Source organism: Astyanax mexicanus, chromosome 4 (genome assembly GCF_023375975.1).
Source record: "Astyanax mexicanus isolate ESR-SI-001 chromosome 4, AstMex3_surface, whole genome shotgun sequence".
Classification (NCBI taxonomy): domain Eukaryota; kingdom Metazoa; phylum Chordata; class Actinopteri; order Characiformes; family Acestrorhamphidae; genus Astyanax; species Astyanax mexicanus.
The window spans coordinates 38,723,253-38,744,690 of NC_064411.1; the positions used below are offsets into that span (position 1 = coordinate 38,723,253).

Genomic DNA, 21,438 nt, shown 5'->3' on the forward strand with positions numbered 1-21,438 from the left:
TATTAGGAAGGTGGTTGTAATGTTATGGCTAATCACAGTATAACTTTATCACATTTTTGCCCACCTGGGGCCTCATGTATTAAGACTTGCGTGGACTTCCTACTAAAATGTTCCGTACGCTCAGATCTGAAAAGTTCCGTACGCACAAAAAAATCCGGATTTATCAAACCGTGCGTAGGCACAATCCCACGTACTTTCTCTTAGTACATCGCAATCAACTTAAAATCAAGCGCAAATGCACGAAAACAACACACCTGCCACGACTCCTCCCTCAATTACGCAAAGTATAATGTTATTATTATTATTATTATTATTAATAATAATAATAATAATAATAATAATAATATTATATACGCATAGCGTATAATTACCCATGTTTTAAGTTGTATTATTCTAAGATAAATGCTTTCATTTAAATGCTTTAAATGAGTTGCCTACCAAAAAGCCACACGTCACGCACTCAGCTTGTTTTCTTATCCTCTTATCCTCTTGGAAATCTAAAACGGCTTATAAGCCAGTCATCATCATGGGCCAAAAAAACATAATGGTCACGGAAAATGCGCGCTCAATGAATTCGGCCATTAGCAATATTTTCCAGTAATGCCAACGCTGCATCTCCAACAACTCCAGCGCAAACCTAATCTAGGCTAAAACCCATAATCTAGGCTAAGTGGAAACACGTTAAACGATTATTTCTGTAAGACAATGAAACTGTCTGATTAATTTACTTTATTTTACCCAATAATGCTTACTTCAATGTGTGCATAAAGGATATCTTAATAGTTGTAGTTTCAATGCATCGCCACTAAGTGTCGCCAAATGACAAAAACACAATACATGCGCACAAAAAAAAGGCGTACGCCCAAAACAAAAGTGCCGTGGGGGAACGCACTTTCACACGTTCAAGTCAAATTTAGTACATCAGACCGTGAGCGTGAAATATGGCGTACGCAATGTTTTTGTGCGTACGCACCTTTAGTACATGAGGCCCCTGTTCTGATCAACACAGTCTTATGCTGGGTTTTGACTGATGCTCTGATCTTGTCCACAGATAATTCTGACGCATATTTTAGGCGTGATCTGTTTGGTCCAGAAGTGTTCACACTGTCCCGCCCCTACTGACCAAGAACGTGACGGACATCAATGACACAGACACACTGGAGACCACATGCCTATCTAACACCGATCGTCTAAACTCAGTCACTTGGCGCTGTTTCCCAGCGGCGACGAGAGCCGGACTGGCGATGATGGTGACGATGATGATACTGATGGAACCCGGGCTCCGGCTGAAGAACAGCGTCCCGGGACTGGCTCATGGATCTGGTTCTCGGCCCCGGCTCGGCTCAGATGTTGGAGAAGTCGTCCTGGCAGGCCGATGCTCGGCGGGTGCTGGGGCTGCACTTAGTCAGCATTGTGATTTGAGTGCTGGAGTGGTTCCCGTTGCTGGCAAGACACGGCTGCTGGTATTTAGTGCCGGCGCCCAGAAACCGCTGCATGTGCCACCGCCGCCATTTACGCTTAATTTCAGACTGAACCTGCAGGCAGGGAGGGGGGGGGGGGGGGGGAGGGGTGTAGAGTGGTAGAGACAGGTAGAGAGAAAGAGATTGGGAAAAAATTAAGAACATAAAAAAGATTAAATAAGAGAATACATTTATAAAAAATGTATTTATTGAAATTTATTGAATTTGCTATTTCCTTTAGTAAAAAGGAAATATAGGGAAAAGAAAGAGAAAAGGAGAAAAGCACTGAGATAAAAAGTGGTGGAGGGCAGATAGGAGCAAAGAAAGGAGAGTAAGGAGAGAAGACAGAAGAGTGAGAGCAAAAAAAGTGAGTGAAAGTTAGAGAAAAAAGGAAGAGAGAGAGATGTCACAGATAAACAGGAGACAGTGGAGAACAATAGATGAAAGCAGTGAATGTAGAGAAACCAGACGTTGCTCTTTCTTTCATGTCTTATCAGTTTCACACAGATATCTTAAAGTCAGCTTATAAAAAAAAGCTGAAATCAGAGATTATATGAACTAAACAGCTTCAAAAGGCATCAAAATACCCAGGAAATACCAGCTTTAGTGATGCAATTCAAGCATTGTGTGGATGACTGAAAACTAAGCTAAAAAAGTTTATAACCTGCAGTTACAACATGAAGACACTTCTTCTCTTCACTGAGTTTAAAAAAGTTGCCATAGAATAATGAAAATATCACAGTACAGCAGTACAGCTTTGTTTATTGTGGAAATTTATCATTTATGCAGTGTTTTTATTAGCACGTCTATAAGATATTATCTGTATCTGTAGCATTATGCTAACAGTGTTGTACATCCCTTCCCACCAACACTGGGGCACAATATGGCACTATATTGGTCTTAAAAGGACTTTCTGTTGCTAAACAGTGCAAAATATGTCTAAAAGTGAGCTTATGTATTTGCTCCATACAATAATAAAAACAGTAGAGTGATTTTCACTATATAGTTAGTATCAAGCAAACAGTGTTATACTTTTTTTTTTGAGGTGGACTCTCAAATCAATTCAAAACTTCCTATCTAGGGAACTATACAGCTTTGGAAAAATAAGAGACCACTTAAAATGATGAGTTTCTTTGATTTTACCAAATTGAAAACCTCTGAAATAAAATCAAGAGGAAAACCAAGCTGAACTGATTGAATGTTTGCACCAGGGGTGGCATAGAGTTATCCAAAAGCAATGTGTAAGACTGGTGAAGGAGAACATGCCAAGATGCATGAAAACTGTGATTAAAAACAGGGCTATTCCACCAAATACTGATTTCTAAACCCTTAAGACTTTATGAATATGAACTTGTTTTATTTGCATTATTTGAGATCTGAAAGCTCTGCATCTTTTTTGTTATTTCAATCATTTCTCATTTTCTGCAAATAAATGCTCTAAATGACAATATTTCTATTTGGAGTTTGGTCAAAGTGATTCAGAAACTGAAGTGGTCTCTTAATTTTTTTCCAGAGCTGTATGTATGTCTAAAACAAAGTCAAATATGATATCAAATTTTCATGTCACACCATAATATCCCAAAAACTAACAGTGTTGTACATCACTTTTCCTAGTAATGTGGAGGACTCTCTATCCAGGGCACTATATAGGTCTTAAAATAACAATATTCCTGCTAAACAGTGCATAATATATGTAGCATAGAGTCAATCACAATTCTATATGCTACATATTTGATATTTTCTGCATTGTTTGGGTGTATAGGCTAACATTTCTTAACTCCTAACTTGTGCACTTGTCAGAAAGTGGGTATTTCAGATGCAGCCTGGAATTAAACAAGCCTACTTGAAACATATCCAACCAAAAACAAAGACAGCTGAACTTTAAGTAACATATTTGTTCGATTTTTTATAAGTTCATATTTTTATACTGAATCACAGAGGAAATACTTAAAATCCTTAAAAAATGAATTAATATTAAAAGCCTATCAGTTTATCCTGTTAGCTATCTTTAATTATCTTAAGTATATCAGCCTGGTTCCTATGTTTTTTAAATAATTCCATTTAATTATTTTGTTAAACAGTCAGATAAAACCCCAAATGTTGTTTGTATTACCTCTCCATTTAGGAAGCAATACAGCACTGCAACACAAAAGCCCTGAGGAAGGAAAAAAGACACAGTACATGATTACAGACCTGACTCGGATAAACAGTCATTTGAAACAGGGATGAACTCTTAAAACTTAGCCAGCAGGCAGGATACCATTTATATCATCAATAATTAACAGCATAGCACATTCTTTACAGGACACAGCTACAGTTAGTCTAGTGGTTAATCTTGTCCCGACACGTCCATTTGGAATGACCACATACAGAATATATTAGCATGCAGAAAATGCTCTGTGTCCACACCACTTGGACATTATTCAACAACTTAATTATTTATATTAACACTTCCCCAACCTCGCTTACATTTAAGTATACCTTACTCATGATTGGGTATTCACATTTTCACATTCTCTTTTTAGAACTGTCTTGTAACGTATGCATACTTATATTATATTATATTTCTATGTCACATCAGTCACTTTCGTAATCGATGTCATTGCACTTTACTCTGTTAATTATTTAATTATGTATGACCATTAGCAACATCTACTGCACTGCTCCGTTTACAGATAGATCCTTACCTTGTATAGTTAGTTTTTTTTTTTTTATAGCCTTATATATTTTCTATTCTTCTGTGTTTTGATTTGTCTGAGTATGTTTCTTATTGTATTGTGTTGTTGCTGCTGGATGCGTAAATTTCCTTCGGGATAAATAAAGTATCTATCTGTCTGTCTGTCTGTCTGTCTGTCTGTCTGTCTGTCTGTCTGTCTGTCTGTCTGTCTATCTATCTATCTATCTATCTATCTATCTATCTATCTATCTATCTATCTATCTAGTGGTGAGCAGTAGGACTATGGCAAAAAGTGACCAAGACCAAAATCAGGGTAGCTTACCTAAAAAATTTACTGTACACATATTTTATAATAGCTTTATAATATATTATATAGAAGCTAATTGTATCTAAACAAAGAACCAACAACACTGAGACGACTGAGATCAAATAATGTCAGGATTGAGACAAGACTGAATCAAAATAACATTAAGACTAAAACAAAATGCAGCCAAGACTGAGATAAGACTAAGACTAATACTGTCAAGACTGAGACAAAACAACATCAAACCAAGATAAAACTGAGACAAGACTGAATCAAAATAATATCAAGACTAAGACAAAATGCAGCCAAGACTGAGATAATGCCAAAACTAATGTTGTCAAGACTGAGACAAAACAACATCAAGACCAAGGTAAAACTGAGACAAGACTGAGATAAGACTAAGACTAATACTGTTAAGACTGAGACAAGATAACATCAACACCAAGATAAAACTGAGACAAAATAACATCAACACCAAGATAAAACTGAGGCAAGACTTAATCAAAATAATATCAGGACTAAGACAAAATACAGCCAAGACTGAGATAAGACTAAGACTAATACTGTCAAGATTGAGACTAAATAATGTCAAGACTGAGAAATAACCTCAAGACTAAGACAAAATACAGCCAAGACTGAGATAAGACTAAGACTAATACTGTCAAGACTGAGACAAAAAAACATCAAGACCAAGATAAAACTGAGACAAGACTGCATCAAAATAATATCAAGACTAAGACAAAATACAGCCAAGACTAAGATACGACTAAGACTAATACTGTCAAGATTGAGACTAAATAATGTCAAGACTGAGAAATAACCTCAAGACTAAGACAAAATACAGCCAAGACTGAGATAAGACTTAGACAAATACTGCCAAGACCGAGACATAATAACATCAAGACTGAGACAAAAATTGTCAAGACTGAGAAAATTGTACAACTGAGAAAAGACTGAGAGGAAATAATGTAAAGACTGAGACAAGACCAAGTCAAAACAATGTTTTACCTGAGATAGGATTGAGAATAATTACATCAAGATGGAGACAGGACTCCAAGAGAGCAGATTTAAATAATAAAAAACAATCCCAGTTTAATCATTTTTTAATTATTTAGAAACAATTCAGATTCGTAAAAACAAATTTGTGGTGAATCTTGAGATTTTATTAATTTATGAAGTGGTCAGAGATCTGGATCCCACGTGAAGTGGATGTTATCCCTAGAGTCCAGCACCACAGTGAGAATCCTCTTAACCAGCTGGAGAGATGCTCCATATCACTTCACATTGACCTTTAAGTTACGATGCTTTGGGGGATTTTACAGATTTTTACCAACCTAAAAGATTTTAAACAGCTATATTTTTCTAAACGACATGCTCATATTTCACTTGCTATATATATTTTTTTATTGGACTGCTGAGACTAAATGATGGGTTGGGGATAAGAGACCATGCTTCTATCCTCTTATAACCTTTTTGGCTCATAAACAAACAGGGACAGATGTCTTGTTTGTGTGTGTGTGTGTGTGGGGGGGAGCATATCTCTGAAGGCATTTATCACTGCTGCTGCCATTTTCTGTATTTTCTTGGCATTTAGAGAATCCAGAGCAGATAAACAACGTTGAGAGCAGAACAGAGATATAGTTTGTGTGTGAAAGAATGAAAGTTTACTGACGCATACCTGAAATGAACCCAAGACAAGGTCAAACACCAGCCGCACATAAGACTGTACATGATGAGGCATGAAGGCAAAGATGAAGTAGTTTATTCCAAACAGGGGAATCAGAAGAAGAGTTGATTTCGCCAGTCTCCTGCAAAGATTCAGATTCATTCATCAATATACTTTTATCAGTTTTTTTCTCTTACCGTTTTATTTATTAGATCTATTTTGCCTTTTTATTTATCAAATTTTATGTGTTGCCTTTTAGCCCTTTTATTTATTTTATTAATTTCATCATTTTATTTGTTTTATGACTGGTTTTACTTTTGACCTTTTATCTTTTTATTTCATCCTTTTATACTTTTTTTTTACCATTTTTATAACTGAGGTGTTATTTTAGTCCTCAATTTCTTTAATTGTGTTTATATTTTATTATTCAAATTATTTATCTCCTAGTTTTATTGCTTACATTTTAGCCTGTCTGCATATCCTTTTATTCAGAATTATTTCATTTCTTCTTAATTAAATCTTATTTTGTTTGCTTGTTTTTATAATTTAACATTATTTTTTGTCCCTTTAATATTGTTAATGTTAATATTGTATTGTTAATAATAATATTGTATTGTTAATAATAATATTGTATTGTTAACATTGCTCGGCTGCCCTGGCTACCCTCAATGTATTACCCAGTGGAAATAAAGGTTGATTGATTAATTGATATATTCTGCATGTTTAAAGTTTTCTGAAACAATAACATTAATTTACCTTTTTGTTTTAAGGCACATTGTTGCCTTATATCTCAAAATCAGTAACTTCAAATGAGAAGGAAATATATCATAACTTTCTGTAAAATCAGTGGAAAAAGATTTTTATTGGTTAATTCATAATTTCGTCAATTGAAATTAATTTCATATTTTCTATAAGTACAAAATAAATAAAATAAAATGCTTTAGAGGTTTAGGATGGATGTTTCCTATTGACCATTCAAAACTTAAGCTCAGCTCTTAAACAAAGACTCTCCTGCTGATTTAAAAAATGTAGGTGGGACTTTGGGCTCCTGTGAGTCCTTTGCACTCGGCGTAGTCAGACGCCAATCAGCTTAAGCCAAGTTTAGCATGGCACATTATTAATCTTATGACAGTTAAACTCAGAAATTTAAGGTTTGACATTTCTGAATGTAACTTACATTTGGAAAATTTGGTTTCACAAGGTAGTATTTGCATATAGGCTACGGCTGATTCTTCATTGAACTGTAATGTCTTGAGACATTTATTGTACTGTAATGGCTAAAGACACCCACAGTAAAAATCATCTAAAGAAACAATTATGAAAATATTTAGGAGTTAAATAATTGAGGATAACTGAGATTACTTTTTGAAGAATTGCCAATATTTATTTTCTTTGAACTTGTTAATAGTATGATTCTTCTTATGTTCTTTCTTCAGGAAGCTCTAGTCAATTTGTACTCTGGTAACTTTACAGGAAAAATACTAAAACCTTATAGTTACTTTCATTTGAAATTGACAAAATTATGTTAAAGCATATTGTCAATAGTTGTTGTAAACTATTCACAGATGAAACTGTAACATATTTTATAAGCATTTGATAAGTTTTACTTTTAAGTTTCTAAGACTTTATTCCATGTTATTTTGGGTAATTTCTAATGTTCTAATGATTTATTCATAATTTAAAGAAAAGCCAGTGTTTTCAAATAGTGAACAAATATATATAAAAAAAAGGACAAAATTACTAATTAAATTTTTCGTTCATAACTTTTGTTGTACATAACTTATTATTATCATTATTTTATAAGCAAAAATAGTTTATTCCATCTATAATAATAGTTAAAATAGTTATTCCATCTTACTTCGGGCCATTGCTATTGGTCAATTTATTTTCACACCATGTAAAGAAAAGCTAGTATTTTCAAATGATGTGAAAAATAAACATATTTTTTGTTTTTAATATTTTAAACATGTGCACCACTTTGCACCAACTCACGAGTACTGGTTAGATTCGTTCCTGCCGATGTCCCTGCAGTTGATTTTCTGCCGGAGAATCCGGATGATGCAGACAAATAAAATGAAATTCATCTGAAAATAAGCAGATTTAAGTATAATTACAACACACTAAACTACAGTGCCAGTATTTACCAGTGAAAGAGGATTTTAAGTACTATAATTACACAGCCTGACTTACCAGGATTATTATCACAATCGGAGTTCTTATAATCCACCACAGATTATCGTCAATAAAATCCCAGCATCTGTGTAAGAAAGAACAAAGTGATGTAATTTGTAGCGATTCTTTCATATTCATTTTTATTCAGGAATATTAAAACAGGAGGAAAAGCTGAATGGAGGGGCTGTGTTTGTTTGGTGTGAGCGCTTTAGTTAAGAAACACTAAACGCTCGGTTCAGTTCCAGCCAGCGTGACTCATGAACTGAAACCTGGATCACTGCACAAAGCCATAAATCCTGCCTCCGTTATCCTGCACTCATTTACAGGAATATCACAAAAATGTAGTTCAAAACAAAATGTTGCAAAATGCTTCACTGCATCGAGTTGCTCAGAGGAGGCTGTGATGTGTGTGGAACAGGAGGGAACAGGAGAACAGCAATCACAGTACATGATTTGTCCACATTAAGAACATGTACAATAAATGTACATTTATCTATAGCTGAATGGTAATGCATTTATCTAATTACAGGAATATGGCATCATTTTAAAAATGACACATTCTGGGAAATTAACATTTCTCCACGATAGATAGATAGATAGATAGATAGATAGATAGATAGATAGATAGATAGATAGATAGATAGATAGATAGATAGATAGACAGAGATAGATAGATAGATAGATAGATAGATAGATAGATAGATAGATAGATTGAGATAGATGGATAGATAGATAGATAGAGGTAGATAGATAGATAGATAGATAGATAGATAGATAGATAGATAGATAGATAGATAGATAGATAGATCAACTAATGTTGATTCAACCAAACAATCAAATAAAATACATAAATCTACCACATGCTAAAGTTTTCTAAGTTTTACTGTATTATAAACAGTCTGGACTCAGTAGAGATTACTTCAAATTTTGAGTGAATTGAACAGCCAATACACCTTAAAAAACGTTTCTTATTATGCTGCACTAAATGAACATTTCCATTAGCATATTAGTTGTGTCCATCTGCTCCTAACTCACCATCAGTGTGGAATGATGCCTACAAGGTCTACGTTTTTTTGGGTATATAGTTAATTTTATATAGTGATTGACTGCCTACCCACAATGTTGTAGACCATAAGAGCACTGTTGTCCTTTTCTTTACTGCGAAGCATGATGTGGCTGATGCTAGCTGAGAACCGCAATGGCAGTATCTTACTGTTATTTTTTACAGTGTACGTATAGCTATAGTTTTACAGTACGTCAGTAGCTGTAATCTTTCTCTACGGTGAATTAATGTAATTTTGGCCGCTAACTTACTGTAAAATTTACAAGAAACCTTTTACAGTGTACATTTAATATTAACAGACAGACAGACAGACAGACAGAATGATTTTACCAAGTTTGGCCCCAAATTCCTCCCATAATGGACTCTTATTAAACATCCTGATGTTTGACCCTGATTTATTTAGCTATATAAACACGGCGTCAGAAGGTAGATTAGGTTTTATTTATACTGAAATATGTATTAAATCTCAGAACTAACACTCACTCTTAAATCTCAGAACTTACCCCTCCCTCTTCACTCAATCAGTTTATAATACATAAAATATTGCACGATTGTTTGTTTTTTTATCCCTCCTAAAAGTGCAGTAAAACATTTTTTTTGAGCATTTTAACAGAATATTGTTGTGATTATCATAATTTCATCTTTCAATATTGATAAATTGACATCAGTAAAATATACTGTTCCCAATACAGCTCAACATATAAAAATACTTTTATATCAATTAAAAAGACTAACTAACTTATGAATCTCTTTCAGTTTAATGTAATTAAAACTTTCTTCTGATTTTTTCTCACATGTATTCAGCGGTTGTTCCCTCCATCCTATAAATAGTCTCTTCCTGCCCTCAGTGATGACACTTCATTTATTTCCACTCTCAGAGTAAAGCCTTGAGATTTGTTGCAACAGCAGTTCTGCTGAATCGCGTCTGTCAGCCACAGGGGTTTCACACTATAAAGAACTGATGTAAACTCCTGAATTCTTTACAGGATTTCAGACACACAGAGCGGTGACTCAGTCAGGCTTTTGTGCTGTAAAGCCTAAAGAGAGGCTTGAAGGTGATACTGAAACCATCTATTCATAAACAGAGTGCTGCATGCAACAGGCAATAGGCAGCGATTGCAGCGACTTGTTTTGATGCAACATTTTGTTTTGTTTATAGTGATCTAATAAAAACCGCTAGCCTGAGTAGATCAGGACTGGGCTGGATAAATGTTTGCGTCCACTGGAGCAGAAGTAAACAAAGTAGCGTTAAAATATGTGGGTTTTATGGGCTTTAAAACAAAATTTGCACAGCAGTCACTTACCCAACATCATGTAAGTAAGCTTTTGTAATGCTCCATATGGTGATGAAGACTGCTGGGATTCCTATTAACAATGCAGACACAAACAAACAGAGAGAGAGAGAGAGAGAGAGAGAGGTTGTAAAAGCTGCTTAGTGTTGCTAAATCAAAGATATATTTGCACCCAGAAAGGAAGTGTTGGATTTCAATGCTAATCAGGAGGAAGATGAAAGACACCAGGAACAATAAATAATTAAAAATTGAAACTAATATAAGCAACTTAAATATAGGCCAGGTTCCCATTACAAGCAATGTTGCTCAAATCTGATTTTTTGCTCCCTCAGATCGGACGTTTCAGGTGCGCAAACTGATACGTGTATAAACGTCTCCTTCTTCACCACCAAGAAAAAACTCATATTTGAGAGATGACTCGTAGCTTTATGAAGGGAAATGGAAGAGTTAGCAGCTCATATGTGGAGCATCTTTTGCTGTAGTGGAGAAACAGCAAACAGCTGGTTTGAAGTACTGTACATGCTCAGTTCGAGGAGGTGAAAAAAAAGGCCAGGTGGTTTGCTTTTGCTGTTTTTGCAGCTATAGCTGCACAGCTGCACCAAAAGATGTGTGGCTACGAGAGAGAAGCTAAGCTAATGCTAATACGTAAAAGCAAAAAGATGCATGAATTCCGATTTGACCGTTCACATTCATGTTGCATGTGCGTGGATTGGATATGTATCTAATTTAGGACCACATTAGAAAGTGACTCAAATCTGATTTGAGAAAAATCTGATTTGGCACGTTCACACAGCCATGAAAAAATCAGATCTGAGCCACATTGAGCAAAAAATCAGATTTGAGTCTCTTCTGCCTAATGTGAGCATTAAGGAGTATGGTGAAAGTACTGTACGTGCAATGCATGTGTAATGCAACATGACAGACATCTTATACTTTATTTCCTATTATCCTATTCTCGATGTATCTTCGATTGCGTTTGGACCTGTTATTAACTGTACTGCAAAAATCTGCTGAAACTGTGTTAAAATTTTAATCTCTGTAGGACTGATTATTGGAAGACACTATTAGGAACCTCTACAACTCCATTCCAGGAGGTCTGTAATGTTGTGCCACACGCTACTTCTGTATTAGTATCTAAATAAATATGAGCAAGGGTTTGCTATATCATTTTGCTTTTTTGAACATGTGTTATTCCTGGTAATCTTTATCTTCCTTCTAAATAACATTGAAATCCGAAAAAAAAAACTATTAATAATGAGTTGATAATGAGTGTGTACATATCACGTCCAAACTTTTCTACAGGCCACATTCGTTATTTTAGAATCAATTATGTAACTAATGTTTAAAAACCCTTGGAAAAAGCATCGCCTTTCGTAAATATAAATAATTTTGCGTTGCATGGGATGCGCCAATTTCCTGAACTTCAAGCGTCTTTGAAGTCAGCAAAACTATCCCAAGTGACTTAGACGTTCCAACAGCATCTTGAACATGTTGTTGATGCTGAATGTTCCACAACAAGCACTAAATCAGACTTATTTCGGTTGACCCGTGTGCTCACACTTACCCCAGCCAATCAGAATGTACCACCAGAAGTACTTCCTGTGGGAGAAGAAGGAGACGGCGAGGAGAGCATGCAGGTAGAGGCCCTCCACCAGCAGCCAAAAGAAACTGGCCATGATTCCGTACTGGAAGAACACCACCGCCGCCTTGCATCCCACCTGAAATAAATAAAGGCCTCTGAGTGAACTCTGTTTACCGACCTCCTGACCCTGTGTATACAGCAGAGGCCGAGACATTGCATGTTTATACACAGAGAAAGTCATCAGCTTTTACTGCTTCACTCAGCTGCTGCATGTCCAGCATGGGAGGAAGTAAGGGGGTCTTGTGAAACCCCAACGAAAGGCATCTGAGAGGGGATTACAGGAGGAAATGAAACTGAGTTACAAGTTGGAGTGTAGCTCGTGTTCAGGGTTTACAACTATTACATGTCACCATGTGGAACAACTTGGGATTAACCCTTATGGGTGTAAGGTCACACGAAGCTTTGGAGGCTGTATCTAAACACTTTTAACTATAAAAGAGAAAAAAGCAGAACCTCCCCCATAGTAGTTAATACGAACATAGATGCACCGAAATAAACATTTTTGTCCAAAGGCCAAACATATTTTTCCCACTTTGACAGCTTAAAATTGAATAGCCAAGATTTATTTTTGTCTTGCTTTTCAAAAAAAAAGAAACAATATCAAAAAATAACAAACAAAAAATATCTTCAAATATTTGAACACTAAACCACTGAACATTCCAGCAGACAAACTGGCAAAGTACAATGCAATTACCAATAGTAAAGTGTTCCTCTAGTCACACATTTACCCAAGCAATGCAATTCTAGTCATATATTTACCTCAGCAGTTTTACTGTAGTGATAAATTGATCTAAGCAGTGCTATTTTAGGCACAAATTTACCTCAACAATGCTCCTCTAGTCATAGAGTTATCTAAGCAATGCAATTATTGCTATTTATTTTCCTCAACAGTGCTACTTTAGTCATAAAGTTACACCAACAATGTTATTTTGGTCATAACTGTACCTCAGCAGTGCTCCACTAGTCACACAGTTACCTAAACAATGCAAGTGCTCCACTAGTCACACAGTTAACAGAGCAGTGCAATCCTAGCCATATATTTACATCAATAATGCTATTCTGGTCATAAATGTACCTTAGCAGTGCCATTTTAGTCATGAAGTTACCCTAACAATGCTATTTTAGTCATAAACGTACCTCAGCACTGCTCCTCTAGTCACAAAGTTACCTGTAAAGTGCAATTCTAGCCATATATTTACCTCAACAATGCTATTTTAGTCATAACTGTACTTATGCAGTGCTACTCAAGTCACATCTGAGAGAAATTGACTAAATCTTTTGGTAACAAACACAACACAAACACAATTGCTAAGTCATCTAACCATTTTCCTCAGCTAACATTAGTACCCTTGCCTTGCGCAGCTGGTATATTTTAAGTGATGTTGATTCTGGTAGAACGTTTCCACAAATTGTCGTTGTGACTGACCGTGATGTATTCCTCTGGCGAGCAGCTGTGTCCAGGCGACACACCGCACTACAGTCAGGCATAAAGTGTTTATAAATCAGTCTAAGAGCTAAGACCACTCCATGCTCATAAAGGCCTCTGAAGCATTAGCCTATTTGTGACAAAAGAGAGTTGCTGTTGTTGACCAACTGCTGCCAACTATTTAAACACTTTAGTTGATCTCATTTGCCTTAATTCATGGCAACACAAGATCATCAAACCAAAAAACAGTCCCTGCAGGCTTCACTGCTGCCTAGCGTAGCACAAACACAGGTTTCCTTCATATTTCAGTAAAGGAAACCATTAGTGACCTCTCCAAAGTTTCTGAAGGATTTGACAAACATAACTTTAAAGGAACATTTGATCAAGCAGCACTCAGAGAGCAAAGCTAGCAATAAAGCTGTAACATAGGATTTGGCACAGTAAATGATTTAATACTGTTTGTTTCAGGGGCGGGAAAAGCACACTTGAGCTGCACAGTCGTCAGCGCTGACCTTAGACAGGTGATTTGGGATCAGGTGAGCTGAAGCTTAAAAGGTGCTTGACTGACACTCTTATAAACAGCATGAATCAAATATTTACTAATGGACAGTGAAGTGCATGGGATACAAAAGCTGTATTGATTATTTGAAACAACCTGAGCCATAACATTAAAGCTACCTGACTCCAAAACTGCTCTGACTATATGAGTTTAAACTTTACAAGACATAGCCAACATTAATATCTTCAGTAATTTGTGCTTCCACATGGAATCAGACCAGACAGGATACCATTTTCTCCCCAAAATCATAAATGAAGATAAACATGAACTCAATATTCTGCAGAGAATCAGATTTGCTAGTAATTTGGTTGATGCATTTACATGAACAGGGGTAATCAGGTCAGTCAATAATCAAACAGGAACATGTGATGTAAACTTTTCACCCAGTCATCTAGCCATTATAATTTGTGTCCTTGCCTCAGAAGTGGCTCATTCTTCCTGCTGGCAACAGTAACCAACAGTTTATTACTAGCCCTACCCAGACGAGATTAGTTTCTCAGGGGGTCCTGGGGTAATCTTCTCTTTTATAGGGGGTTCTCTGTGATTTTATATTTCCGTCTGGAACAAACATGTATGTGTTTTTCTCAGATGTCCTTTGAGAAAATTACAGGCTGAATTACCTACTGTTTTTCCCTTAACTCCATGGCCCTCCAGTAATTTTAGTCCCTTCTGGACGCATATCTCTGAGTTTCATCACCTCACGTTTCATAAAATAGCTATTTGTCCACTGCCACGCACTGTAATTACACTTTGGACCTGTGTTTCCTGATCCAACCCCTCACGTGACAACATGATGTCACGTGACCGAGAACGCCTAAAAACTCACTGGTTCCATTTTTTTATTATTGTAGTCTGCATGCAAGAGTTTTATAATCGAGTAAAAGTGTGAAATATTTTTCACAGATGTCCTACTGACGAATTAATCCTGTTAGGATAGGGCTACTGTCGAATATGTATATCCCACATCTTCACAAGAGGGGTCAATTAGGACTCAACTACCTAGAATAAATTAGATGTTTGCTGAAAATATTTGTCTGAAAAATGCAAAAATAATAAAGCGAAATGAATAAGTGAAAAGGGTAATTTCTATATTCTGTAGTCAAACTGCAATGTTTCCTCTAATGTTCTGATTTATTTGGCAGTGGTGACAGGGCCGCAACACCAACCCCTTCCTAACCTAAACCTAAATTTAGAACAGCACTGCTGAAGTAATTTTATGCTAAGAATTGCACTAATGCTGAGCTAAATGCATTGTGCTTTGTTGCTTAATCTGGTCTCTATACTGTTTTTAGTATAGTTATGTAGTTTTGTAATTGGATTTTCAAACACATTTTATCTATTTACTTTCTGCAATAGTGTAAAAAGAGGCAAAAGAGAAATTGTGAAATATCGTGTTTGGCCTTTGGCCAAATGTTTAGTTTTGTTCAACATGAAATATGTTTTGTTTCAAAGTGATATTGGTGCATCCCTACTGCAACAAAAAAGTCCATCTACATAAAAGTAAAATGAAGATTCACAGTAAGGGAAGACCTAAACTGCTCAGGGCTCTGGGCTTTTGCGGCTTCTCCAGAGAACAGTCTTACCTCATTGTTTCCATATGAGAAATTTAACAGTATTAGCATATAACAGTTTAAACCACATGTGTCAAACACAAGGCCCGCGGGCCAAATGTGGCCCGCCACGTCTTTTTATGTGGCCCGCGAGAGCTTGTAAAATCTTAGTGTCTATAATAAATAGGTCAGAAGCGTTCTTTGACCAAAAAATACATTTCCCACAATGCTTGTCGATTGTATTACCCGCAAAGTTACGGCTTACTGCCACTACACGGCAGTGTAGTCATTGATGTGGAAACCCTGCCGGAGGGAAGGTGTAACTTCGCGGGTGGAATTGAGACATGTTTATCCCATAATGTCCAGAAAAAGAAAAGTTGATGCAGACGGACGGCTGTGCTTCAAGGCGAAAGACCGGTATGCATTTTGTGTTACTGACCAAAATAAACGCTTTTTAGAAGAGATATAAATTATGTGTAAATATTTATAAGACAATAGCTGATAAAATCTGTTTTAATGAGGTTAATAAACATCACTGTGACATGGCTAGTCGCAGTTTCACCTCAGCAAAGGACGAGGAGGTGAATCACTTATCTAACCAGCCTTTACTGATTTCTGCCCCCAATAACCCTTTCAATAACCTCCAATAGCCATTAATAGTCTTCAGTATCCTTCAACAGTCTAACCTTGCTGCCGTGGTGTGTTCTAAACTCCGTAGTTATAAACATCCTGAGGTTAGCAGCGCGCTAACTGACCTGTTTATAATGTAATCCGAGCAGTGACTCCGGGATGGCTGCTCTAAACTGCTGCTGTTAGCTGCTTGGGCTGAAATATGAACTGTAGAGAGCTGTATTATCCGGTTAGTGGGGTTATTTTATTTCATACACAGAAGAACTTAAAATTTTAAAAACGCTCCAGACTGGCTCAGCTGAGTCCTGTAGCCCGTGGCTGGGCTGTAGCTCTGACTAAGCAAAGACTGTGGGCTTGTGCTGCTGCAGCTCCCACTAGTGGTTGGATGAGGAAATGCTAAATCTGTCACAGCTCACAATTTTTGATTTTATATTTGTTAAGCCTCTTTTCAGTATCAAACGTTTTGATCAAAGTTAATATAACTTGTATTTTATGTCATTTCTATTCACTTGTATAGTTTGGTTCTTGATTGATGGAGTTTTTGGATTTCATAACAGGATTTATGTTAATAGAGCAACAAGCAAACATTTTTTCCATGCAACTGTAATATTTGATTGAATAAATAATATATTGAGAGTTATTTAACATTAAGGAGTAATTACATTCATTTACATATATTACATTTGGTTACATTTTCTTATATTTATAAGTTACATCTGGCCCTCGGAGGACAGCCAATATGCCAATGTGGCCCTCGGCCAAAATGAGTTTGACACCCCTGGTTTAAACCATTAAGACTTCACTACAGACTCTTAATCAAATAAAACTTGACCTGCTCTGAACACATTTATACACATCACTGAAACCTGAGGCCTACTGTGACGAAGAAAAACAGCCAACTCAGCTTTTCCTTCTAGCAATTCATTTCCCATATGTCATGAGCACATGGGACTTACTTTCTATTTTCATATCACTGAAATGCAGAGAAAAAGCTAATGTGTTAAAATCAGACTGCATGGCCCATGCATCTTGTTCCAGTTTAAGATGCATTGATGTCAATTTGGAAGAGGTCAATGGAGTAATATATTTTTATGGAAAATAAGGTATGGTTAGAATTATAGCCTGCTGGAATCTCTCGATTCAGTGTGTAAACACAGATAAAGTCATCTAGTGGTTTTATATCATTACAACCCTTTATTATCAGCAGGAATGACCCCAATAAACTCTGGCGATCAGTCAGCAGGTCCAAACTCACTCTAGTAAATATGATTATATATTATTATATATTATAGTATTACTGTATATGCTAGCTATCATACACACTTATTGACAAAAAAACCTAGATTAGGAGAAACAAGACTGCTACAGACTATGATATGAGGGACACTAAAAACTCATTAATATGTGCAGTGACTTAAATACCAACTTACACAATCATAACAAGTCATTAAAGAAGACTAAGGGCCCCATTTTAACAATCTATACATGTAAGCCGACCACACACTGCGCAACTTGATTTAGAGGTGTGTCAGTGTGTCTTTGCTATCATAACGACGGGAAAAGTATGCTTTGTGCAGCTTGAAATGCAAAAAAGACATGTACTAATTCTCTTAATTATGTACGGGTGTTTTTTGTGCGCAACATGTTATAAACCAATCAGCATTTCACTTGCCAGGTGTACTCTGACATTGGTGTATTGCTATCAAAAGTTTAGCAAACTAGATGCATCCAACGCTTCTCAGCAGGAACTGTCCTGCTCTTTCAAGTTCGTTCTTTCTGTTTATTGTTAATGTAAAAGTTTGCATAGCTTCCAACAGGCATACACTATCAATTTGTGCACTTCTGTGTGTTTATGTGTTTGTAACAAGTGGGGCTGTACACACATTGGTGGGCACACCTGTTTTGACAGTCAGTGGTGCACCTGGGTTTTCCGTTGTCAAGATAGCAATAAGGCAGCAATGAACCTAAACACCTCAATTCCAGACCACCACGCCAATCAGCACGTACGATAAGTGTAAGATAGCAATGAGCAATGACGTGCCTTGTGCAGGGTGTAGCACAGGGCCCTAAATCACTCAACTTACACTTTTAGAGAGTCAGAAGCCTGTAACCACTGTATAATAGCCAAACAGACCAGTAACACTAGATCCTCAGCCAGCTGTTGGACAGGGTACTGCGCTGAGGCAGCAGGTAGCAGTAGAAGACAGCTAATAACAGCCAGCAGCAGCAGCAGACCCACGTAAGTTTCCAGCAAAATGGATTATAGTATCAGACTGACCAGGCAATGATTTAGAATCGCTCGACACATAATCTGCAGCACAAACACACCGACAGGCCCTTCATAAAGCTCCAGAGCATCACCATCCTAGCTGTTTATCTTTCAGAATAAGTCAGTAGGCCAGGTTTGACGTAAATCAGATGATTGAGCGCTTACTGGCAGGGTGTCTGCCAACCCTGCAGATAAAATCTGAGCAAGTAGAGCAGCTAGTCTGGGAACCAGCTGACTAATACAGAGCAAGGAGGCTAACAGTGTGTAAAAAATGTCATGATGTTTTTCTTCAAGAGCAAAAAGAGTGATCTAGTGTGATCTAGTCTCTTAACTGTTTGTTTGACAATGTGGTAAGGACTGGAAATGAAAGCCAAGCCATGGTGCTAAAAGTTCTCTATAAAATTCCCAATAAATACATAAATTGTATTAACAGAGATGTGAAAGTTTAGGGTTTGTTGGCAAGAATAGCCTAGTATCTTCAGTTCCAAACTAAAGAAGAACATGGCAAATATAAAGCATGTCTTGGTTGATAAGAGTACACTTGGGCTCAGTAAAACAATTTCACAAACAATTCTGCCCGTAGCTTAAAAATGTCTCTGAATTTAAAGAAGAAATCTGGTGTGAAATGTACTTGATAACCTGATAACGAGTACAAACTTCTATTGAATAGCCCACCTCTATTCACCCCCATCATTCTAAAATACATTGCTTTTAGCCAATGCTCCCAAAAGTCTTACAATGCTAGCCATAGGGGCATGGAGTTGCCCATGAAAAAAAATTGCTACTTTAACACCAGGATAGGGAAACAGATAGCAAACTTAATTCAGTGGAAATGCATGGATTCCATTTGATGCTGAAAATATCTCTATAATATTCATGCATTTTCCATCTCCATTAACTTTGCAATTGGTTCCCCTATTATACCTATTTGTTCATGCTCGTTAGTCGACTTATCATGACTTGATTTCAAGATGGCAGCACCTGAAGAACTACCTCAAGGAACTAAGTGTATGAACAGTGTTTGTAAAAAAATATCTGCACAAGTTCTCAGTGTCCTGTTTTAAGTGCCAGGGCCCTCAGAATTGTGTGGAGCTACTTTGAGCTTGTTAATGGTGTAAAAAAAAGATTTCTTTGCATGGACAACACTATGCCCCTATCTCTAGCATTGTAAGCCTGTTGGGAGCATCAGCTAAAAGCTCTGTATTTCAAAATGCTGGTGGGCTATTCTACAAAAGGTTGTACTTGTTATCATGTTTGACTAAACCCCAAGTTCATTTCACACCAGATTTCTCCTTTAACTCTCAGCTGTAAACGTGCTCTTCTTAATCTCTTATATCTTACAATGCCCAAAAGATGCGTACAGGTTTGATAATAGCAATTTATATTTGTCATTATTAGTTAGTATTTTGCACTGTTTTTTGCAAAAACAGCAAATTGTGACATTTCCCATACATCTGGTGCCCACTATCAGGTCTTGCTCTAACTCCGACAAATACTGTTGCCTTGCCATGAGCAAGATGGCCAGCCACAAAATAACACCTCATAAGCTTCTCCAAGCCTGAGGTAACACTTCATGGTCAAATTACATACCGCTGTCACATGACAAGGCGGTAGTGCTGTCAACCTATGAACGCACTGTTTTTATATACAAGACTTACAAAAGTTTAGGTCACTCACTTACTATTAAATGATAAGTCTTGTTTCAGCCCAGATTGCTTTTGAGTGAGACAAAAACAGAGCAGCCAATCAGAACAGAGCTCATTTACATGTATTATATCTGAAGGCACAGGTGTAAAATATACTCTTTAATAGATTAAATACGTAATGTCTCTTTTAACATCTAGCAAGAGGAGGAAGAGGCACTTACAGATCCTGGATTGCTGCAGTCTGGCTCATCCACTTCATACAGCACCAAGTCCTTAATAAGAACTGAAACGGCCTTCAGGATGAAGGACAGGAAGAGGTGAATGTGGATGTAGTTCCTTGTGCAGTGGAGCTTCCTGTGTACAGACCACAGTATATTAATATTTTACAAGAATATACTGTAGTTCTGTTTCTCACCTGCATGTGTTTTAGAAATCAAGCTTGTAATAAACAGGCACTGTTTAAATATAAAAAAAAGGTTGTAAAATGTATGTAAGAAATATGTAAAACGCAAAGAAAAAATGCAGTGTTTTTTTCTGATTTTCATTTGGTTGCATTCATTATGAACCCAAATTATTTTATGCTTTTTTTTTTTCAGTCAGCTTCATTTTATTTATTAATATACAGCTCATTTCAGTTTCTGAATCAGTTTCTCTCATTTTGCTATTTAAAGGTTTATGTTTGAATAAAATAAACATTGTTGTTTTATTCTATAAACTACGGACAACATTTCTCCCAAATTCCAAATAAAAATATTATGATATTATGATGATGAGCATTTATTTGCAGAAAATGAGAAATAGACGAAATAACAAAAAGGATGCAGAGCTTTCAGACCTCAAATAATGCAAAGGAAACAAATATTTATAAAGTTTTAAGATTTTAGAAATCAATATTTGGTGGAATAACCCTGGTTTTTAATCACAGTTTTCATGCATCTTGGCATGTTCTCCTCCACCAGTCTTACACACTGCTTTTGGATAACCTTTTGCCACTCCTGTTGCAAGAACCCCTGTTCTTCCACAGCCATGCATTTTAAATGTGTGCAGCGTGTGGTTTAGCATTGTCTTGTTGAAAAATGCAT

General features: G+C 36.5%; 1 protein-coding gene across 1 annotated transcript in view; it reads right to left on the reverse strand.

Moving 5' to 3' along the window:
- Nucleotides 1-351: 351 nt before the first annotated feature.
- vipr1a (vasoactive intestinal peptide receptor 1a) overlaps nucleotides 352-21,438 on the reverse strand; it is a 53,171-nt gene continuing 32,084 nt past the window's right edge. The window contains exons 6-13 of the mRNA XM_022679080.2: nucleotides 20,578-20,710; nucleotides 12,199-12,352; nucleotides 10,647-10,707; nucleotides 8,298-8,364; nucleotides 8,100-8,191; nucleotides 6,120-6,249; nucleotides 3,574-3,615; nucleotides 352-1,535 (exon numbers count right to left, since the gene is read on the reverse strand). Of these exons, the coding sequence (XP_022534801.2) occupies nucleotides 1,344-1,535; nucleotides 3,574-3,615; nucleotides 6,120-6,249; nucleotides 8,100-8,191; nucleotides 8,298-8,364; nucleotides 10,647-10,707; nucleotides 12,199-12,352; nucleotides 20,578-20,710 (871 nt within the window). The 3' untranslated portion in view covers nucleotides 352-1,343. The remainder of the gene's footprint in view (nucleotides 1,536-3,573; nucleotides 3,616-6,119; nucleotides 6,250-8,099; nucleotides 8,192-8,297; nucleotides 8,365-10,646; nucleotides 10,708-12,198; nucleotides 12,353-20,577; nucleotides 20,711-21,438) is intronic.